Source organism: Rana temporaria, chromosome 7, assembly GCF_905171775.1.
Source record: "Rana temporaria chromosome 7, aRanTem1.1, whole genome shotgun sequence".
NCBI classification, from domain to species: Eukaryota; Metazoa; Chordata; class Amphibia; order Anura; family Ranidae; genus Rana; species Rana temporaria.
The window spans coordinates 116900186-116924704 of record NC_053495.1 but is presented as its reverse complement, the minus strand read 5'-3'; the positions used below and the strand labels follow the sequence as shown (position 1 = coordinate 116924704).

The window sequence follows — 24519 nt, the reverse complement described above, 5'->3', positions numbered from 1 at the left end:
GTCACAAATTCCAGCTGAGTCGGCTACGATGGAAATACCGCAACCCTCTCGCAACGCCCAAAACAGAAATCCAACTTCCAAACATGAACTCAGTAATGAGTAGCTCCGCCGTTATTGTTGATCACTTCAAAAATTTGTTTCGCAATGCTTGATGCAAGTGTTTTCATGAGGTGAGTGGGAACATTTCTCCAAGTGGTGAAGACAGCCGCATGAAGGCCATCTACTGTCTGGAACGGTTGTCCGTTTTTGTAAACTTCCCTTGCCATCCATCCCCAAAGGTTCTCAATTAGATTTAGATCAGGGGAACACGCAGGATGGGCCAAGGGAGTGATGTTATTCTCCTGGAAGAAGTCCCTTGTCCTGCGGGCATTGTGTACTGTAGCGTTGTCCTGTTGAAAATCCAGTCGTTACCACACAGACGAGGGCCCTCAGTCATGAGGAATGCTCTCTGCAACATCTGGATATAGCCAGCGGCCGTTTGACACCCCTGCACTTCCTGAAGCTCCATTGTTCCACTGAAGGAAAAAGCACCCCAGACCATTATAGCCCCCCCCTCCACTGTGGCACGTAGAAAACATCTGAGGTGGGATCTGCTTGTCATGCCAGTAACGTTGGAAACCATCAGGACCATCAAGGTTACATTTTTTTTTTGTCATCGGAGAATAAAACTTTCTTCCACCTTCGAATGTCCCATGTTTGGTGCTCTCTTGCAAAGTCCAAACGAGCAGTTTTGTGGCGTTCAAGGAGACAAGATTTTTGAAACTCTTCAGTCTCAGATGCCGTCTGATGGTTATGGGGCTGCAGTCAGCACCAGTAAGGGCCTTAATTTGGGTCGAGGATCGTCCAGTGTCTTGATGAGAGACCCTGCTTATGCAGTTCAGCAACCCGACCACGTTCAAAAAGGGAGAGTTTTTTTGCCTTTGCCATCACAACGTGTGACTACCTGACAGAAAATGACAACGAATCCACATCTTTGCACAGATTAGGCCTTTTAAAGGCATTTGGTCCTAAACTTTTGATCAGCTGAAAAACAGCCTGTTTCAGTTTATTTGTTATTTTCAATTAATTTTAATGCTCAAAAAATGTTTGTCTCTCTCATTTCTTCTTGTTGCATGTTGAAGCTCTACTTGGAACCTTGTTAAGATCCAACAATGTAAAATATGATTTTTTTTGCCATTTTTCAAGTGGTCTTAAAGCGGAGTTCCACCCTGAAAATCTTTCCGCCAAAAAACTAAAAAAAAAAATGTTTTACTTACCCTAAATAGCTGTTGCTATGCGGAAGTGCAGAATCTGCTTCGTCATCTTCCGCGGTGGATTCTCTTCATCCTCCTACACTCTGTTTCTTCTTGTGAATGGGGCGCGCTGCATTCTGGGAACTGTGTGTATCCCAAAAAGCAGCCGGCCCATTCACAAAGCGCCGCGCTGCTTGCACATGCGCAGTAGGAAACGGGCAGTGAAGCTGCACAGGCTTCACTGCCTTTTTCCTATACTGTGGATGGCGGCGCCTGGAGCTCATGCTACCACTCACAATGTGAGGCATCAGTACTATATACATGTAATAAACTCTTTCTCCCTTAGTGCTCGGGAAGAGCGAAGGACTCTGTGGCCTAGCCGCTTTCGTGCGCGCATCGCCGCAATTTTGGCATGGTCCAGAACAGGTCTTCGGGTCAGCGCAGCGTTATTTCCTGCGTGATCACAGGGGGAAGAGACAGGACCAAGCATGGGGCCTATTTCTGTTTCCGGTCCGGTGCTGAGGCACTAGGGGAGTCCGGAAACGGCGTGGAAGCCACTTTTTGAACACTGTACACTGCAATGGAGGACACCGAGATTACAGCGGTGGGGACAGGCACCAGCAAGGTTCTGGTAGGAGGCAGCAGTTTAAGTCTGCCTTTCCCTTACCTGTATTTTCTTCCAGTCTCCCTTTTTTTTCTATACCCCTTAGTGGCAAGGGGCCTGTCTGGGCACTGGAGTTTCACTTTCCCTTCCTAGTGCACCTATGAGGGGGGTTCACCTACAGAGACTAGGTCTCATTAAGGATTCACCTACTTTCTCCCCCTTTTTTTCTTCTCTCCAGGTCAAGAGCTCTGACCCAAAAAAGAAATGTTTTTTTGTGTAGGACAAAGATGGGAGAGAATTGGAAGAAAGCACTATGCAGCACCTGCATATCTTCTTTATTTCAGGAGGAATCTGCCTCTGCACGGGAAGAATTGATGGCCTCTGTAAAGAAGGAACTTTTTGCCACGATTCAGACTTTTCGTGACTCTTTAGTTACCCTGGCTGACTCTCAGGCCTCCACTTCAGTCCTCCCAGGGGTCGCTGACCATACCAGCGGTAGAACATTTAGCTGAAGAACCTGTCACTAGGGAAGGACAGTCCCAGGTACCTCCTAGTGAGGATTCAAATTACTCAGGAGAGGAGCCGGCAGCTTCCCCTTCCAGATTTATATTATCCTTAGAGGAGGTAGATGGCTTACCTGGGGCTATTCATGTCACGTTGGGCCTAAGTGAGAAGAAAAAGGATTTGAGTTTACATGACCGCATGTATGCGGGTCTAAGTGACCCATGGGTCGGACATTCCCGGTCCATCCGGTCATTTCTGATGCTATAAAGAAAGAATGTCAGGATCCAGAGAAAACTTTTTCTCAAAAGCCCATAAAAGGCGTTTCCCTTTTGAAAAAGATCCCTCTGCAGTGTGGAATAAGGTCCCTAAACTGGATGCGGCCTTCTCTCCGATCTCCAGGTCCACTGATCTGTCTTTTGAAGACATGGGGGTCCTAAAAGACCCTATGGACAAACGCATGGATCTCTTATTAAAAGATCTTGGCAATCTATTGTGAATAATTTAAAGCCCGCTATGGCCACAACGTGTGTAGCTAGAAATTTAGAATTTTGGACTAACCAGCTGAAAGCCCATATAGTGGCAGGCTCATCTAAACGGGAAATTTTAGACTTTTTCCACTTTATCCTCTGCAGTTGCTTACATAGCAGATGCTTCAGCTGAAGAAATCAAGATGTCAGCGAGGTCCGCTGCCTTGACTAATACTGCAAAAAGAGCATTGTGGTTAGACCTGGCCAGGTGATGCAGCTTTAAAAAATAAGCTTTGCAGGATTCCTTTTTCGGGGGACCTTCTTTTTGGGCCTGATCTAGAAAGTATCCTAGACAGAACAGCTGACAGGAAAAAAACAACCCCCAATACGTTTTCGACCTCAAAAGGCTCAAGAAATGGACAAACCCCAAGGAGGCAGGAGGAATTGGACCGCACAGAAGGCCAAAGGAAAAGGTAGAATACTTTTCCATCCTCCTACGCAAGCCGAGAAATCCCAATGACTTAGCCGTGCGGGTAGGCGGAAGACTACAGAAGTTCCTTCCGCAGTGGTAACATCCAATCAGTACATCCTGACCACCCTTGCCCAGGGTTATGTCATAGTTATTTCCCGGAGACACCTCCAAGAAGGTTTTTGATGACAAATGCCCCAAAAGACCCAGAAGAATCTATTGACGCCAGACTGTTATGTGGCGTCAATAGACTTGAGGGACGCATATCTGCACATCCCAATCTCCCCTTAGTCACAGAGGTACTTCAGGTTGGCAGTAAGAATGGAGGGAGTAGTTCATCATCTGCAGTTCAGGGCCCTTCCATTCGGGCTGTAATCCTCGCCTCAAATTTTTACCAAAGTGATGGCGGAAGCCCTAGCCCCACTTTGTCTACAGGGGGTGGCAGTTATACCCTACCTAGATGACCTGTTATTCTTCGCTCCATCGAAAGAAAGGTTACTAGACAACCTATACAAGGCGAAGAACCACCTGGAATCGCTGAGCTGGATTTTGAACTTACAAAAGTCATCCCTAGTTCCATCTCAGGAGATCCGTTTCTTGGGTTACCAAGTCGATTCGGTGAACCACAGGAGAAAAAGGTCAGAGTTCAGGACTCCGTGTTGCGGCTACAGTCCAACCAGCCTCATGACAAAATGGGGTCTCCCCTGACATTGTGCCCTAAACAATGGGGGTGTTCCCAGACTCGGACAAATACTATAAAATATTCCTCCAAGAGTCGCTATTCGCGGCAAGATTGCTAATAGCGCGTAAATGGCTTTGGGCCCTACCCCCATCTCTCCAGGAGTGGATAGCCGCAGTCAATTCTGTGTTACCGTATAAAAAATAAATCTGTGCCCATAGAGGCTGCCCGGCCAAATATGACAAGGTGTGTGATGATTGGGTGAGGAATGCTGCTACGTGTAATGCCCTGCCTGATTGAGCTTGATGACCCTCCCCCCTGGTCCGATTGTATATCCTGGATATGTGACCGGCTGGCCCTTTTGATTCCCTGCGTTCCTATGACTTCTTGACTGATTAATGGTATCGTAATGTTACCCGTACTGTACTTCAAATATTTACTGTATGCATTGACTCCTGTATTGTACTTGCTTCGCCTGCACGAGATGTACTGTTGCATATTCTGTATGTCACTTCTCCTTTCGACTAATAAAACACCACGTTATTTGTAAAAAAAAAAAAAAAAAAAAAAGCAAGGTGTAAACAGGACTGTAAGTTAACCATTTTGATTGGTGACAGGAGCTTTGACTAGCGTTCAGAGAGCTTTAACAAAGCCTGTCCGAAGCCTTATTTTGAAGCAAGTGTAAACTAGCCGTTTAATGTGTGGTGAAACCAAAGAAAGTGTAAATGAGCCCTTAGTGTTCTGGTATAACTTGAAAGGAGAATGAGGTAGAATTCACACATACAGAAAGAGGGGAAAAAAGTAAGAAGTAGAAAGAAGATGAGGGGGGGAGGATGGAGTAAAGGATGGGGGCATCCTGGTACTTTTGCCTCTCATGCTCTATCTAAGTGTAAGGAGTGGGGCCCAACAGCGTCTTCACTATTCGCAATGTCTCATTCCTGAGAGCATGTAAACATTGTCCAATAGATCATGCATCTTAAGAGTGGCAGCAATATCTTTTTTTTTTTTTTTTTTTTTTAAGATGGTGTATTTTCTCATACAGTAATACAATACATCAGATTCTATGGCTAAACCCTGAATCTAGGAGATTATGGACAACACATGGTTCCAATATGGTTTAATACGTGGGCAGAGCCACCATACGTGTGCATGGGTGGCTATAATTCCACAACCCTTCCAGTGGTTATACACAGAGCACCCCTAATTATCCTCTTTTGGGTTCCCTACCGAGTGCCCACCATAGCAAACGGATTGCTTTGAAGCTGGTCCTGCCTCCGCTCCCTCCTCACTTGCTGTAATTGACAGTAGCGTGAGCCAATGGCCCCTGCTTCGGTCTCTGAGCCACTGAAGGGGGAGATAACTCGCGATTGAGTATGGGGGTGGACTGCACATAGGTTTTTTACCTTAATGCAGAGATCGCATTATGGTAAAAAATAAATAAAAACTTCATCTTTTACAACCATTTTAACCAAACGTTTAATTGTGTAATACAAAGTACTTTCCCTTGTTGTGGATTATGGACAGGTAAGACCTAAAAATGTAAGAAGATCCTGGTCCAAATTCTGAAAATCCTTTTCTATGCACATAATTCTGGGATTCTGCCAAGGTGCACAAACATCGGCATTGCACTCTTCACTAGCTTTCCGGACAATATTTAAATTGCACCTTTTTATCTCTCATGGTACGGTAACACCAGGTAAATGCCTAACTTCCTTTTGATACATCCACATGATTTCCCTAAAGAAACACCTCTTGCAATTGAATTGCCATCAAGAAGATGACTTCTCATTTTAGGAGCCTTATCCACAACACTTGCCTGGTTTGCAACAACAGATACAATAATTACTTTTGCCAACGCCATTCTCTCAAGCGACTATGTTTGCAACCTTTGTCAAATCTGCTTTTAGTGCAGTTTCACAGCAAAAGCTACATGTTTATTGTCCACAGGCCTTCATCTTCCATATCCCACAGTTGTCTTTCTCTCCTGCAGTCTTTGAGGTGGCTTTTTGCAAAGCAGCTCAACAGAATAAATTGCCTTTGACAGCCTTCTGATTTCAGACTGAAGGGCACAAACCAAGACATAAAAACAAGCAATGTTCTCACATAGACTAAAATCTGTATACAAATGGAACCCTACCCAGCTTCCAAAAAGTACCCCAAAAAAACATGTCATTCAAGTATTTCATGGAATAAAACCAGACATTTTAAAAATATTTACTGAAGCTAAAAGGACAGGTACTAACAAAAGAAAGTTGACCGTTTCCAAATGCCTGCTATTTTTAACCACTTAAGACCCGGACCAATATGCAGGTTAAGGACCTTGCCCCTTTTTGCGATTCGGCACTGCGTCGCTTTAACTGACAATTGCGCGGTCGTGCGACGTGGCTCCCAAACAAAATTGGTGTCCTTCTTTTTCCCACAAATAGCTTTCTTTTGGTATCTGATCACCTCTGCGGTTTTTATTTTTTGCGCTATAAACAAAAATCGAGCGACAATTTTGAAAAAGATGCAATATTTTTTACTTTTTGCTATAATAAATATCCCCAAAAAAGATATAAACTTTTTTTCCTCAGTTTAGGCCGATATGTATTTTTCTACCTATTTTTGATAAAAAAAAAATCCTAATAACCGTTTAATGATTGGTTTGCGCAAAATGTATAGCGTTTACAAAATAGGGGAGAGTTTTTTTTTATGGCATTTTTTTTAATCATTTTTTTTTTTTTTTACTACTAAGGGCGGCGATCAGCGTTTTTTTTTTTTTTTGACTGTGACATTATGGCGGACACATCGGACAATTTTGACACATTTCTGGGACCATTGTTTTCACAGCAAAAAGTGCTATACAAATGCATTGATTTACTGATAAAATTACAATTGCAGTTTAGGAGTTAACCCCTACAGCGCCCCCTAGTGGTTAAGTGTGACCTCATGTGTTTCTAACGGTAGGGGGGCGGGGCTGGACGTGTGACGTCATTGATCGTCTTTCCCTGTGCCACTGTGAAGAACGGGGAAGGTGTGTTTACACACACCTCTCCCCGTTCTTCAGCTCCTGTGACCAATCGCAGGACATCGGCGGCGATTGGGTCCGCGGAACTTTGGATCGGGTCGCGTGAGCGCGCCCCACGGCTGGGCTCTTAAAGGCGACGTACTTGTATGTGCCTGTGCCCAGCCGTGCCATTCTGCCGACGTATATGTGCAGGAGGCTGTCCTTAACTACTTGCCAACTGCCCACTGTCGTTATACGTCCTCACTTTAGAGATGAATATCTCGGTAACGGCAGCAGCTGCTGCCACAATCGAGATATTCATCTCTTCTGTGGGCGGCCGTGTTAACGATAATGGCGGTCTCCGCGGCGGATTCGCCGCGAGATCGCCGTTATCGGTGGCGGGAGAGGGGGCCCCCCCTCCCGCCGCTCTCCCGCGCCCTCCGCCGCTTACCGTAGCCGTTGGTAGCGGCGGAGGAGATCGCGACCATCCGGCAGCTGAGCGGGGACGAGACTGAAGGAAAAATCTCCTTCGCCCGTCCCCATAGCTCCGCTGGGCGGAAGTGACATCAAAACGTCAGTCCCGCCCAGCGTCTTAAAGAAACTTTTTTTTTTTTTTTTTGTCATTTGAAAAAATTACATTTCCAAATTTTTTTTTTTTTTTTTTTTTTTTGCATTTAAGCCCAAATATGAGATCTGAGGTCTTTGACCCCAGATCTCATATTTAAGAGGACCTGTCATGCTTTTTTCTATTACAAGGGATGTTTACATTCCTTGTAATAGGAATAAAAGTGATAATTTTTTTTTTTTTTTTTTTTCCAGCGTTAAAAATTCTAAAATAAATAAAAATAAATGCGAAAAGCAAAAAAACATTTTTTTAAAGCCCCCCGTCGAGCTCGCGCGTAGAAGCGAACGTATACGCGAGTAGCGCCGACATATGAAAACGGTATTCAAACCACACAAGTGAGGTATCGCCGCAATCGTTAGAGCGAGAGCATTAATTTTAGCCTTAGGCCTACTCTGTAACTCAAAAAATGCAACCTGTAGAATTTTTTAAACGTCGCCTATCAAGATTTTTAAGGGTAAAAGTTTGACGCCATGCCACGAGCGGGCGCAATTTTTAAGCGTGACATGTTGGGTATCATTTTACTCGGCGTAACATTCTTTCACAATATATAAAACAATTGGGCCAAATTTATTGTTGTCTTATTTTTTTATTTAAAAAAGTGAATTTTTTCCAAAAAAAGTGCGCTTGTAAGACCGCTGCGCAAATACGGTGTGACAAAAAGTATTGCAATGACTGCCATTTTATTCTCTGTTGAGTGTTAGAAAAAAAAATGGTTTTGTCTCGTAAACACCGACTCTGAAAAACAGGCCCGGGGCTAAAGTGGTTAAGGGGGTTAAACTACTGCTGTTAAAACTATATGCTTTTCTATCCTGATGCACTCCCAAAGAGCAGACTTCACTGAAACTCTACAGAGTTGCTGCTCCTCTTAATTATCACACTAATTAGCCACCAGTTAGAGCAATAAAGCACTTATCTTACATACTGTATGCTAATTGATAACACCTAGTACACACTGGCCAAATGTCTAGAGACATTGGCTGGTTCAATAAAAACTGTCCAACATTCGGCCAGTGTGTGTCAGCCAGTCTGACAGAAGTCGGCCAAACGAACATGCTGGACATCCAGCAGCCGGCCGGCTCCCAATGACTGAGCGCGCTGACAGGAGTGTTTTTTGGCCGGGGTGTTCCAGTCAGAACATAACAGCTTAGCGAGGGAAATCGCTGTACTAGTGTCGGACTGTTAGTACCATAGCTCCGACCGGTGCTGTTCGTTTTTTTTCGGGTACCAGGCTTAAGTCCGCAATACACAATGGCATTACCTAGTAAGCAATCGCCGTTGGCAACACAGCCACAATACCAACGTTAAAATAAAAAAATAACAATTTAAGAAACGCTATTAGAAATACTTTAGACCATGGGTCTTCAAACTACGGCCCTCCAGTTTTTCAGGAACTACAATTCCCATCATGCCTAGTCATGTCTGTGAATGTCAGTGTGTTACAATGCCTCATGGGATGTGTAGTTCTACAACAGCTGGAGGGCCGTAGTTTGAGGATCCCTGCTTTAGACTTCTTGCATCCAGCTGGTGCTGTTCCAACTTTGCACTGCTGTCCTAATGCACTGCCAAAGAGCAGACTCCAGAGTTTGAGAATGTGTTCATTTACAAACTGACGTGATACTATTGCTTCAGTTATGAATGTACACCTGATTGATCCATATGGTGTCGCATTGTTTTCTTTCAAGAAATAGAAGGGGTTGATAAACATAAGACTTGTTTTTACCGTCCCCACCTTTCTCTTGCTGATTGCTGTCTGCCTTCACCAAGCGCTGCCAGCTTGATACTTGATATCCCTGCTGTTGACATTTTGTGTGTTGTGTAGATAAGTGACATAAAATCAAATTTCATTCCTGATTGCATATCTAAAAAATGTGGCATAATGAAGAGTGTAAAAGCTTTTAAAATTGTGAATTCCTGGTATAGAGTTATTCACACCTCCCAACTTTACACAGTCCTATAAACATTTTTGAACATTGCCTTTTGCAGGCCTCGACAAAATCCGGGCGCCAGGTCGCAATTGCGACAAGAAATTGTGACCTGGCACCCGCCGGTAATAAAGGCCGCGGCCTAGAAGGCCGCAAAGCCCCGCAGCCTCAATTACCGGCCGTCGCAGACCCACCGCAATCGCACCGCGGGGGATGTGGGGGCGCACGGAGGCACAGGATCCTGTGTTTCCCGTGCGACCCCACCGCTGCACGATCGCGGCGGGCCCGCGGCGGCCGGTAATTTAGGCCGCGGCTTTGCAGCCTTGTGAAGGCCCAAGCTGCCTTCTGTGACCTGGCGCCATCTGGTGGTGGCCGTTGGCATTACAAGTAAAACAGCAGTTCTAATGTGTTATTTTTTTTTTTTTTTTTTACTGTTTTCACTGCCATCTCCTTCCCTCTAATTGGAACCCCCAAACATTATGTATATTTTTTTATTCTAACACCCTAGAGAATAAAATGACGATCGTTGCAATACTTTCTGTCACACCGTATTTGTGCAGCGCACTTTTTTTGGGAAAAAATACACTTTTTTTTTTAATTAAAAGATAAGACAACAGTAAAGTTATCCCAATTTTTTTTTTATATTGTGAAGGATATGGTTACGCCGAGTAAATTGATACCCAACATGTCACGCTTCAAAATTGCGTCTGCTCGTGGAATGCCGACAAACTTTTACCCTTTAAAATCTCCATAGGCAACGTTTAAAAAATTCTAAAAGTTTCATGTTTTGAGTTAGAGGAGGTCTAGAGCTAGAATTTTTACTCTCGCTCTAATGATCGCGGCGATACCTAACATGTGTGGTTTGAATACCGTTTACATATGCAGGCACTACTCATGTATGTGTTCGCTTCTGCGTGCGAGCTTGGTGGGACGGGCGTGTTTTCTGGCTCCTAACCTTTTTAGCTGGCTCCTAGATTCCAAGCAAATTTGACAAACCCTGGCCTCTTGGAGGGCCAACTGGGGTGGTGTGAGGCCATAACTATGCAAATACGACCCTTGAGTAAAAATAGTAGGTTATTCGCTGCGCTGTGGATTACTACACAATAAATTCGTACTAAAGGTTAAAACAAACACCTGTAGTGTTAATGTGACATAGAACTGATGGGTGTAAACAGAGGAGGGCCGCCGCTGGGTGTACCAAGATGGCTGCGGCTCTGGAGCTAGGCCGAAGCCGTGGCCTTTCCTAATGCTATGGCCGCGGCGGCAATCTGTGGATTACATAGTGTGCCGATCCGAAGGGGGTGACCCGTTCATATCACGTATCAACGATGATCCGTTGCGCCACTAGTCCTGTTGGAAGGGGTGCTGAAAGTGCATGCACGTGGTATCCAGTTACAGCACTGTTGGTGTGCCTATATATCCATGCGTCTGGAAATGATTGGGTGTTGCTGATCATGCATTGATGCTCTTACTCCAGTGACCCCCCCTCGGTCAGGGGTCCTCAAACTATGGCTCTCCAGTTGTTCAGGAACTACAATTCCCATCATGCCTAGTCATGTCTGTGAATGTCAGAGTTTTACAATGCCTCATGGGACTTGTAGTTCCGCAACAGCTGGAGGGCCATAGTTTGAAGATCCCTGCCCTAGGTATTAAATTCTCACCTTGGAGTGTGTGTGACTTGGCAATTATGCTCAGTCTGTACACGCTTGTGACCCACCCCTGGGTTCTATAATGGTGTAATGGCGTGTACAGACGGAGTGTAATTTCTAAGTCGCATGCTCCAAGGTGAGCATTTAATACCTAGGGGGTCACTGAAGTAAGAGCACCAATGCATGATCAGCAACACCCGTCAATCGTTTCCAGGCGCATTGATATATAGACACGTCAACAGTGCTGTAACTGGATACCACACGCATGCACTTTCAGCACATCTTCCAACAGGACTATCACAATATTGTTCCTTACAAAAAGACTTGTTTTGGCATAAAAAGCACTTTTTGCTATTTATTCAAAGTGGGACTATTGTTCCTTAAATTCTACTGGGCACTTATATTTGTGTTAAATAGCACCTGACTGCACAAGAGCACTTTATCATTAATGTTTAATTGATGTTTTTTAGTAATTTCATTATTCATATCACTTCTATGTCACATTAACACTACAGGTGTTTGTTTTATCCTTTAGTACGCATTTATTGTGTAGTAATCCATAGTGCAGCGTACAGCATAACCTACTATTTTTGTCTATGTGCACAAGCTTATAAGACATGTGTAACGCTTGCAGCTGGTTAGTGATATTCATTGGGCTTTGGGATGATTGAAGCTTGCAGGAATTTTTATTGTTTTGATAGACAAACCTTGAGCAAGTTTGGATATACATAGACATTAATTACAGTGTATTTAAAATCATTTATATTAATACACTTTAGAAACGTTAGATTGTTTTAGTGGTTATATATTTTCCCTGTGTTATAGTTGCATTGTTATTGTTTATGTTGTGTTTCAGAGCTCTGTGGTGCTTGTGCATCTAAGATAATGGAAGATCAGTGTCAGGCCATGCAGGGACCACCAGTGCCTCAGTTCCAGCCACAGGTATGAAACATGCTAGCTTGTAACATTACTGTGTTCTCATCTGATTTATATGCATGCCTACAGTGGATTTAAAAAGTCTACACATCCCTGTTAAAATGTCAGGTTTCTGTGATGTAAAAAAAATTAGACAAAGATAAATCATTTCAGAACTTTTTTCCACCTTTTTAATGTGCCCTATAAACTACAACCTAATTGAAAAACAAACTGAAATCTTTTAAAACTGAAATAAAAAACTAAAATGTAGTTACATAAGTGTGTGCACACCCTTTTCTAACTGGGAATGTAGCGGTGTTCAGAATTAAAGGAACACTAAAGGTTTGTTTTTTATTAGATCAATTGATTGCTGTAAGCTAGAGCATTTACAGTGAGGAAAATAAGTATTTGAACACCCTGCTATTTTGCAAGTTCTCCCACTTGGAAATCATGGAGGGGTCTGAAATTGTTATCGTAGGTGCATGTCCACTGTGAGAGACATAATCAAAAAAAAAAAATCCAGAAATCACAATGTATGATTTTTTTAACTATTTATTTGTATGATACAGCTGCAAATAAGTATTTGAACACCTGAGAAAATCAATGTTAATATTTGGTACAGTAGCCTTTGTTTGCAATTACAGAGATCAAACGTTTCTTGTAGTTTTTCACCAGGTTTGCACACACTGGAGGAGGGATTTTGGCCCACTCCTCCACACAGATCTTCTCTAGATCAGTCAGGTTTCTGGGCTGTCGCTGAGAAACACGGAGTTTGAGCTCCCTCCAAAGATTCTCTATTGGGTTTAGGTCTGGAGACTGGCTAGGCCACACCAGAACCTTGATATGCTTCTTACAGAGCCACTCCTTGGTTATCCTGGCTGTGTGCTTCAGGTCATTGTCATGTTGGAAGACCCAGCCTCGACCCATCTTCAAAGCTCTAACTGAGGGAAGGAGGTTGTTGCCCAAAATCTCGCAATACATGGCCCCGGTCATCCTCTCCTTAATACAGTGCAGTCGCCCTGTCCCATAAAACACCCCCAAAGCATGATGCTACCACCCCCATGCTTCACAGTAGGGATGGTGTTCTTGGGATGGTACTCATCATTCTTCTTCCTCCAAACACGGTTAGTGGAATTATGACCAAAAAGTTATATTTTGGTCTCATCTGACCACATGACTTTCTCCCATGACTCCTCTGGATCATCCAAATGGTCATTGGCAAACTTAAGACGGGCCTTGACATGTGCTGGTTTAAGCAGGGGAACCTTCCGTGCCATGCATGATTTCAAACCATGACGTCTTAGTGTATTACCAACAGTAACCTTGGAAACGGTGGTCCCAGCTCTTTTCAGGTCATTGACCAGCTCCTCCCGTGTAGTCCTGGGCTGATTTCTCACCTTTCTTAGGATCATTGAGACCCCACGAGGTGAGATTTTGCATGGAGCCCCAGTCCGAGGGAGATTGACAGTCATGTTTAGCTTCTTCCATTTTCTAATGATTGCTCCAACAGTGGACCTTTTTTCACCAAGCTGCTTGGCAATTTCCCCGTAGCCCTTTCCAGCCTTGTGGAGGTGTACAATTTTGTCTCTAGTGTCTTTGGACAGCTCTTTGGTCTTGGCCATGTTAGTAGTTGGATTCTTACTGATTGTATGGGGTGGACAGGTGTCTTTATGCGGCTAATGACCTCAAACAGGTGCATCTAATTTAGGATAATAAATGGAGTGGAGGTGGACATTTTAAAGGCAGACTAACAGGTCTTTGAGGGTCAGAATTCTAGCTGATAGACAGGTGTTCAAATACTTATTTGCAGCTGTATCATACAAATAAATAGTTAAAAAATCATAAATTGTGATTTCTGGAATATTTTTTTTTGATTATGTCTCTCACAGTGGCCATGCACCTACGATGACAATTTCAGACCCCTCCATGATTTCCAAGTGGGAGAACTTGCAAAATAGCAGGGTGTTCAAATACTTATTTTCCTCACTGTAAATATCACTTACCTCGTTTTTCCTTTTGACCTCCAAAATACAGTAATCCAGGTTTGAAAATGCCATTTCCTGTCTCTCCTCTTCTTGCTTTCCACCAGCATCTGAGCCGTTTTGCATTGTGGAAAGCAGAATGTGCTCACCCCCTCCCTATGACTACAGCCCTGCGTGAAGATGCTCTTATCGCACACAGGCATGGAGGCTAAGTCTAATGGGAACTGTAGTTCCTATTAGGCCGTGATGTAGCAAGAATGAATGCGCACCGCAAACCAGGAAGTCAGTGAGAATAACGATTCAGGAGTGCTGGAGGTGAATAAAACGGTTCGATTTCAACAGGTATCAAACTAGTTATAATGCAAAACATTACTTTTTACTTTATCAGCTACTGTCAGACTTTAATTTAAGAGGAAAATATTTTTGTCTTTACAACCCCTTTAAGCAATCACATTCAAACTCTCATGTTTAACCTCTTTACCACCGGGCTAATTTTTCACATTTGGTGTTTACAAGATTAAAACCGTTGTTTTTGCTATAAAATTACTTAAAACCCCCAAACATTATATATTTTTTTTCTAACACCCTAGAGAATAAAATGGCAGTCATTGCAAAACTTTTTGTCACACCGTATTTGCGCAGCGGTCTTACAAGCGCACTTTTTTTGGATAAAAATCACTTTTTTGAATTAAAAAATAAGACCACAATAAATTTTGCCCAATTTTTTTATATATTGTGAAAGATAATGTTACGCCGAGTAAAATGATACCCAACATGTCACGCTTAAAAATTGTGCCCGCTCGTGGCATGGCGTCAAACTTTTACCCTTAAAAATCTCGATAGGCGACGTTTAAAAAATTCTACAGGTTGCATTTTTTGAGTTGCAGAGGAGGTCTAGGGCTAGAATTATTGCTCTCACTCTAACGATCGTGGCGATACCTCACTTGTGTTGTTTGAACACCGTTTTCATATGCGGGCGCTACTCGCGTATGCGTTCGCTTCTGCGCGCGAGCTCGTCGGGATGGGGCGCTTTAAAAAACATTTTTTTGGTTTTCTTATTTATTTTTATTTAGTTTTATAATTTTTTACACTGAAAAAAAAAAAAAAAAAAATGTATCACTTTTATTCCTATTACAAGGAATGTAAACATCCCTTGTAATAGAAAAAAGCATGACAGATCCTCTTAAATATGAGATCTGGGGTCAAAAAGACCTCAGATCTCATATTTAGACTTAAATGCAAAAAAAAAGAAAAAAAAAAAAAAGTAATTTTTTTCAAATGACAAAAAAAAAATGTTTCTTTAAGAGGCTGGGCGGGACTGACGTTTTGACGTCGCTTCCGCCCAGCAGAGCTATGGGGACGGGCGAAGGAGATTTTTCCTTCAGTCTCGTCCCCGCTCAGCTGCTGAACGGTCCCGATCGCCTCCGCCGCTACCGACGGCTCCGGTAAGCGGCGGAGGGTGCGGGAGAGCGGCGGGAGGGGGGGGCCCTCTCCCGCCACCGATAACGGCGATCTCGCGCTGAATCCGCCGCGGAGACCGCCGTTATCGTGTACACCACCGCCCCCTGAAGAGATGAATATCTCGGTTGTGGCAGCAGCTGCTGCCGTTACCGAGATATTCAACTTTAAAAACAGGACGTCTTTTAGACATGGGGCGGTGGTCAAGAGGTTAAACAGTAGTCAGTTCACACCTGCCATCATTTAAAGTGCTATCATTTTTAATCCCCAAATAAAGTTCAGGTGTTCTAGTAGGTCTTTCCTGACTTTGGTTTGTAAAAAATTGCTCTTTATTGTGTGCGTGTGTTTTTTTTTTTTTTTTTTTTTTTATTTATATCTTAAACCGCAGGTATACAAGTTAATGCTAATCAAGGTACAGTAGTAGACATCCCGACAAGTGATCCAGAACAATACATTGCCCAGCAACCAAATGAAACCCATAACAAATTATTAACATCCCAAAAAATGCCCTACTCATCGCGAAGGCTAAACCTAATGCGGATATTCATCGGTTATGGGACGCGGATCTCTCCGTCACTCTGACGGACGACGACTGGGAATCGGTCTGGTTACACGCCCACAAGGGCTCTATTAATGTATCTGCCCAAGAAAATCGGTTCAAACTCTATTCCCGCTGGTATAGGACCCCGGACAAAATACACAAAATCTACCCTGCTGTTCCATCCACTTGCTGGAGGTGCGGCGCGGATACAGGGACCTTTCTCCATGTCTGGTGGGACTGCCCGGCTGTCCAGCCATTCTGGACAGAGGTACATTCCCTTATCTCCCGCATCACCTCATACACACCCGACTTCACTCCAGCACAGTATCTACTCCACCATACGTCCATACCACACTCAGCGTATCGTAAATCCCGGACACTGCACCTTATAAACGCAGCCACACAATGCGTCCCAGTCCACTGGAGAGTCACAACCCCCCCCACTGTCGCAGAATGGCATTCCAGGGTAAACAAAATTGAGGAGATGGAAAAAATAATCCACCAATCCAGAGACATGCACAACAAATTTAGGAACACATGGGCCTGTTGGACGCAATATAGGAAACCCTGACCCCCGAGAATCCACTCTCCGCTCCTTCGTCGCGGAGGGCGAAGGTCCCTGATCCACACAATTACAGCCATCATTCCCCCCCCCCACCTTACCTCACTCCCCCCCCCCTCACCCTCTTTTCCGGTATGACAACCCCCTCCCCAAATACATTACAAGGCTGGTTTTACCCCATGATACTCGTTCAAACTGAATGACGCTCCCCCTACACCTTGATTCCCGAGATGATCAGGCTCGATCTGGTCTTACGACCACTACCCCGTCCCTTGCCCCGCCTAGCTACGCCGCATACCTTCTCCAGGCTAGCGGGGCTGCACTCACTTTCTGACACCGTCTAGCCCTATCTGGACCCCTACCGCTTTGCATTTTGTTGTCCCCTCCTGCCCACAGTATGCTCCCTTCTGGGGTGGGTAGTTGAGGGGTCGTACCCCCTTGGTTTGCGGCGGTACGGTGCCACTGGAGGCTGGTCTGGGCTCCCCTAAACCTCTACTCTATCTGTTATACAGCCCTCACTGGTTGAGATAGGGAACCCTACGGTCTGGAATTAGACCAGTGCCCTTTGCTTTTTCTCCGATGGACGAGATGTTATTGTGTTTATAGCTTCCTGTATCAACGCCTTCTGTATATGTTAGTCAAACGTACTGCCTTTATTCCGGTATCTGTTGTAAAATCTCAATAAAATATTTGAAAAAAAAAAAACATCCCAAGAAAAGTGAAGTCGTCCTCTAGGGACACGCTTATGTACAATCCAACCATGGCAGTTTGGTATAGCTAGGTGTCTGCTCATCAACATGTATACCCAGCAGTGCCAATTCAGGTGTACAAGGGAGGGACAGCTGCAGATGAGAGTTAATTGAATTAAAAACTCCCATCCACAACCATGCCACTAGTGGACATGTCCAAAACATATTAAAATAAGAACCTTCAGCCATCTGGCATCTAGTACAAATGGATTAACTCTGTGGGTAGTTTATGTGCATCTAAGTATACTCTATGGAGAAATTTTGTCTGGATCAATCTGTTCCTGGAGGCTATCATCAACCTGGAGCTATCCTCAAAACATTCCTAACATTCCTCCCTATCTAATGTAGGAATATCTGTGTGCCATTGTTTCCAAAGCTTGTCCATCTTAGGCGACTGCACACTGAGAAAAGCCAGATAGTGCACAGACACTTTCTTCCTGACATTTTCTTAGTTGCATCCTACAGCAAAAGCCATGGTCTGCAGAGAGCTTCCAAAGCATCAAAGGGATCTCATTGTTAAAAGGTATTGGAACAGGGCACAAAAGAATTTCCAAGGCATCGGATATACCCTGGATGACAGTAAAGACTGTTGTCAAGTAGAAAAAATTTGGCACAAGAGTGACATTACCAAGAACTAGACGTCCCTCCAAAATTGATAGACGAGAAGAAAACTGGTCGGGGAGGCTGCCAAGAGGCCTACAGCAACATTAACCTGTTAACAACCGCCCTATAGACGAAACGCGTCTACAAGGCGGTTGCTTAACTCCTGGAGGACGTCCATGGACGTCCTCCCAGAATGGCGCTCCCTCTGGGGCGCGCACACGGGAATGATCCTCCGGACCCGGCGGATCACGGTAAATCGCCGCTGATGGCGGAGCGATCACTTGTAAACCGGCGTCATGTGATGACGCCGGTTCCTCCCTCCCCTCTCTGTACCGAACGGTACAGTGTGAGAGGGGAGGGAGCGGATGCAGCAGCTGCAGTCACAGATCCAGCCATCCATCCCTGCCCCAAAATACTCTGCAATACCCCAAAATACTCTGCAATACCCTACAATACCCTGCAACGTCGCCTATGGGGATTTATAAGTAGCGAAGTTTGGCGCCATTCCACGAGCGTGTGCAATTTTGAAGGGTGACATGTTGGGTATCTATTTACTCGGCGTAACTTCATCTTTCACATTTATGCAAAAGAATGAAGAAAAAAAATACTAAATTTGCTAAATTTTATAACAGAAACAAAGAAATTCATTTTTTTTACAGAATTTTCACTCTTTTTTCTCTTATAGCGCAAAAAATAAAAAACCCAACGGTGAATAAATACCACCAAAAGAAAGCTCTATTTCGTCCTCTAAAAAAGGACGAAAATTTCATTTGGGTACAGTGTTGTATGACTAGTATGAGTAATTGTCATTCAAATTGTGAGAGCACCGAAAGCTGAAAATTGGTCTGGTTATTAAGTGGGTTTACGTGCCCAGTGGTCAAGTGGTTAAAGGAGCAGCAGGAATATCTGGCAAGTACTAGCTGTGTGGTACATGTGACAACTATCTGTAATATATATATATTTGTGTGTGTGTGTGTGTGTGTCTGGGCTATAGGGTAGAATGGCACGACTGAAGTCTTTTCTTGCAAATAAAAACATACAAGCCCGGCTACATTTTGTAAACACATCTGAAGTCTCCCAAAAGCTTGTAGGAAAATGTTCTGGTCTGATGAACCATGGTTGAACATTTTGGCCATAATTCCAAAAGATCTGTTTGGTGCAAAAACACTGCATATCACCAAAAGAACAATACCCACAGTGAAGCATGGTGGTAGCATCATTCTTTTGGGCCTGTTTTTCTTCAGCTGAAACAGGGGCCTTGGTCAAGGTAGAGGGAATTATGAACAGTTCCAAATACAAGTCCATATTGGCACAAAACCTTCAGGCTTCTGCTAGAAAGATGAACATGAAAGGGAACTTCATCTTTCAGCATGACAATGACCCAAAGCATACATCCAAATCAACAAAGGAATGGCTTCACCAGAAGAATAACAACATTTTGAAATGGTTCAGCCAGAGCCCCGACCTGAATCTGATTGAAAATCTGTGGGGTGATCTGAAGAGGGCCGTGCACAGGAGATACCCTCACAATCTGATAGATTTGGCGTGTTTTTGCAAAGAAGAGTGGGCAAATATTGCCAAGTCAAGATGTGCCATGCTGATGGACTCAAAGACTGAGTGTTGTTAAATTAAATATATTCCGCCAGTATAATATACACTGCAAGGGTTTGGCATACTTCATATTTATACTATTTCAAAAATATTTTGTTCATTTGTTCCCATCAAACAGAATGGGATTGTTTGCCTTTATTTTAGCCAAGTTGTATGATCTTAGGATTTTTAATAAGACAAGGCATTATCTATATCCCTTTAGGCGAGAATGAATATTTGTTTTCTGCAAGAAATACCCTAATTGGGGAGGACCTCTATAATGTGACATGTTTAGCTACAGATTTCTGATGGACTTCTGGTTATCTCTCAAAAAGATTGTAGTGCTTCTGGCAAAGCTTTCATCTTCCTTTTCCCTCACAAGGCACACACTATCTTTATTAACCATTTGCTGAAGGCTGACCATCATATGACATCCTGGGCTTTTTGTGGGTAAATCTGAATGATTTCTGCAGCTACAGATATCGTCTCTTCCAGCTGGCGATTTCCTACACAATAAGAACGGTCATTGGGGTTGGTCAGCCACTTGATCGTTCTTACGGGAGGCGAGAGGACGTGCCCTCCCGGTGCTCCTTGCCAACGATACTATGCTAAGCAGGGCAATAACTTCTCCGCAGTATGTGGAAACCTTGCAAAATGATCTGAACAAATTAATGAGGTGGGTAACCGCATGGCAAATGAGGTTCAATGTAAAATAATGCATTTGGGTGGCAAAAATATGAATGCAATCTATACACTGGGGGGGAAAACCTCTAGGGGAATCTAGGATGGAAAAAGAACCTGGGGGGTCCTAGTAGTAGATAGGCTAAGCAATGGCAACCTGCTGCTAACAAAGTAAACAGAATATTGGCTTGCATTAAAAAGGGGATTAGCTCCAAATATAAAACAATAATTCTTCTGCTCTACAAGTCTCTGGTCCGGCCTCATCTGGAGTATGCTGTCCAGTTCTGGGCACCAGTCCTCAGGAATGATGTACTGGAAAGGGAGAGAGTACAAAGAAAGGCAACAAAGCAATAAAGGGTCTGGAGGAAATTGGTTATGAGGAAAGGTTGCAAGCCCTGAACTTATTCTCTCTGGAGAAGAGACGCTTGAGAGAGGATATGATTTCAATTTACAAATACCGTACTGGTGACGCCACAATAGGGATACAACTTTTTTGCGGAAGGGAGATTAACAAGACACGTGGCCACTCATTAAAATTGGAAGCAAAGAGGTTTAACCTTAAACTACGTAGAGGGTTCTTTACTGCAAGAGCAGCAAGGATGCGGAATTCCCTTCCACAGGCGGTGGTCTCAGTGGGGGGACATTGATGGTTTCAAAAATTGGATAAGCATCTAAACGACCACAAAATACAGGGGTATACAAGGTAATACTGACTTTTTTTCAACCTCACCTACTATGTAACCATTTCTAGCGCTAAAGCACCTGAAAACTGCCCCAGGTTGAAAAAAGAAAACAAAGTATTAGCTGGAGTTTTGGTTTTAATTTGTTAATGTATCTAAAACTCTCTCAGACCATGAGAAACAAAATTCTCTGGTCTGATGTTTCCTCCTGACATGTTAGCCATTCAGGCTAAAGAGTTCAATCTTTGTTTCATCAGACCAGAGAGTTTGATACACTAACAAATTAAAACCAAACTCCAGCTAATACTTTTTGTTTTTTTTCTTTTTTCACCCTGGGGCAGTTTTCAGGTGCTTTAGCGCTGGAAATGGTTACATAGTAGGTGAGGTTGAAAAAGACACAAGTCTATCAGGTCCAACCTATGCATGTGATATGTCAGTATTGCCTTGTTATATCCCTGTATGTTGTGGTCTGTAGATGCTTATCTAATAGTTTTTTGAAACCACCGATGCCCTCCGCTGAGACCACCGCCTGTGGAAGGGAATCCTGCATCCTTGCTGCTCTTGCAGTAAAGAACCCTCTACGTAGTTTAAGGTTAAACCCTTTTTTCTTCTAATTTTAATTAGTGGCCATGTGTCTTGTTAAATTCCCTTTCGCAAAAAAGTTTTATCCCTATTGTGGACTCACCAGTATGGTATTTGTAAATTGAGATCGTATCCCCTCAAGCGTCTCTTCTCCAGAGAGAATAAGTTCAGTGCGCACAACCATTCCTCATAACTAATATCCTTCAGACTGTTCATTAGCTTTGTTGCCCTTCTTTGTACTCTCCATTTCCAGTACATCCTTCCTGAGACTAATGCCCAGAACTGGACAGCATACTCTCGGTGCGGCCGGATCAGAGTTTTGTAGAGCAGAAGAATTGTTTTTTCTCTGAAGTTAATCCCCTTTTTAATGCATGCCAATATTCTGTTTGCTTTGTTAGCAGCAGCTTGGCATTGCATGCCAAGCTGCTGCTATCATCAAGCTGCTGCAGATTCACAACAGCGAGCGAGTCCTGTAGACAGTCAGCAGGCACATTGGTCTATCAGACGAACGTGTGCCTGAGAGCTCCTCTCACCTGACCTCCAGTGACTCCATCCTCCTCGCACGCTCCCTCCGAGCAGCAGACAGCTAGGCAGGCAGGTGTTTTTTTCCTCCAAGACCCAGGATCCAGGACAGCTGCTCTTGCTCCTTGCTACACGAAACAACTCCAGCTTCCAGCTCACAGAATTAGCAACCCGATTTTCCTCCCTTTGGGCCCCCTCTTCTCCGCAGTCTCCAGGAAGACTAAACAGGTAGGCCCCTGTTTCTCAGGGCCATACACCTCCCCTGAACCGTTTGGCGGCCGTCCTTTTCAGGATAAGCCGCTGTATCGGCTAAAACACTGCGGCTCTCCCCCTCTTTCTTCACCCCTACATTACCACCCATATCCCCTACCACAATCGAGGCATCCCTCCCTCGCCGCCCCCCCCCACCGCTGTTTTTCGTCTTTTCGACGATCCGCGTCAGCCTATGCCAGATCCGCGTCAGCCCCGTCTTAGGCCACGGATGAAGCCGCGGTCTTTCCTATCGGCGCACCATATCCACGCCCAGTAACACCCCTAGAACTGCCCACTACCCTCCCCCCTCACCACTGGACCCCATCCACCTCCGGCTTAATCAAACCAGCCGCCTCTCTGTTGCCAATCCACCCAGCTGATAGCCCCCCAGCCTGGGTTCTGTGTCTGGGTCGGCGTCCATCTTGGTACACCCCCCAGTAACAGAGATATCTCTCACCCCCATCCCCTCACAATCTACAGTACTTGATCCAGGGTCTCGACCGATCGCCTTTTAGGGATCAGGAAGGAATTTTTTTCCCTGCCCCAGCACATTGGCATAGCTCGGCCAGGTTTTTTTTGCCTTCCTCTGGACCAAGCAGGGAGAGAGGATTCAGTGAATCTTCTCTCCATCGCCATCCAACCACCGCTCCCCCCTGGTGACAGGCGACTATGGCTAATCTGCGGTACTCTGCAGAAACCATTTGGGGTCTGAGGCGATTTGCCACAATACTACCAGCCATCACCAAAAAGGCCCTAAGAATTGATCAACTTTTGAGAATCGATCATCGATCAACTGTCAAAAAATTCAGTCATCCACCCCAGCCTAAGCACATATCATGTGCTATGATCAATACAAGATCAGAAGTAAAACACTGATTAGAAATCCATGATTTCATACTACAATACGATTTAGACTGCCTCTTTATTACAGAAAGCTGGCTTACAGCTGACTAACACCATTCTTGGAGAATTGGTGCCAGAAAACTACCGTATTATAACCGAAAACAGAATAGGGCAAAGAGGAGGAGGCCTGACAGTGATCCACAAGACTCACCTTGCGATCACCAAACCAGCCCTTCAAAACCCTCTTCCATTCATGGAAACCCTCACTCTGCAACTGCAAACAAATCCCCAGCAGACCGTTCGCATTCTTCTCTGCTATATACCACCCGGGCCAAAATCACAGCTTCTACCATCATTGGCGAGTTTATCTCCACTTATACCCTTAACAGCAAACATCTTTTGCTGCTCGGGGACTTCAATCTCTGGGCCAACTCCTCACAGGATCCCGTGGCCGATGCCTGTATTGACCACCTGGAAGGATTAGGGCTACAGCAACTAATATGCGGCCCCACGCATGCTTCAGGTCACACGCTGGACCTAATTTTCAGACAAGATCTGGAAATAAACATTTTGGAAAATGAACCATTGCCATGGACAGATCACCATGCAATTAAATTCATAATTTCCAAAATTCCCCCATTGATAAAAACATCTAAGCCGGTGACAACACACTGGACTAGATCTCAGAAGAAGCTCCACTCGGAACTCTTCAAATCTACCCTAGGAAATAAAATAAAAACAATTCAACCACTTCTAACAGCCTCAAACACTGGATGCCATAAATAAAGCCCTATTACAGTCAGCCGACTCAGTAGCGCCGAAACGCAAAGCCCGCATCCGGAAAAATAAGTCCGGCTGGTTCAACAACCAGCTGTCGTTGCTCAAGCAACAAGGAAATAACAAGAAAATACCATAAAAAAATCTTCAAAGCCAAGAAATATCATTTTTCCAAGGCTATCGACAGCGCCCTAAACCGCCCCCCGCGAACTCTTCAAGCTGGTCACTCAGACCATGAATCCAGGCTGTCTTGAAGCCCCCAATTCAGATACCCAAGAATTTTGCACTGAATTATCGGATTTCTTCATCAATAAAATTGAGAGAATCCGGGAAAGCATTCAGCAAAACAATACCCCCCTCAACCCCCCCCCCTCAATCTTTCACACAACACCCAGAGAAATGTTCTACAATCAACAAAGTTCACTCTGGAACCCATCTCCATCGATGCCACTAAAAATATCATCGGTACTTTGTGAAACAGCACAGCACCTAATGATATCATCCCCACTAAACTGCGGAAGGAATGTGCCGACATCCTGGCACCACCTATCACGCAGCTTATAAACCAGTGATTTAAGGAAGGCATAGTGCCCTCCCAGCTGAAAAAGGGCACAATCCAGCCCATCTTGAAGAAACCTACCCTTG

General features: G+C 44.3%; 1 protein-coding gene across 3 annotated transcripts in view; it reads left to right on the top strand.

Annotated features, from left to right (window-relative positions):
• NEK7 (NIMA related kinase 7) overlaps positions 1 to 24519 on the top strand; it is a 225962-nt gene that overhangs the window by 26712 nt on the left and 174731 nt on the right. For 2 of the 3 annotated variants that reach the window (XM_040359875.1, XM_040359873.1), the window contains exon 2: positions 11994 to 12079. The exons of the other annotated variant lie outside the window; for it this stretch is intronic. In XM_040359875.1, the coding sequence (XP_040215809.1) occupies positions 12023 to 12079 (57 nt within the window). In that variant the 5' untranslated portion in view covers positions 11994 to 12022. The remainder of the gene's footprint in view (positions 1 to 11993; positions 12080 to 24519) is intronic. 3 annotated transcript variants of the gene reach the window in all.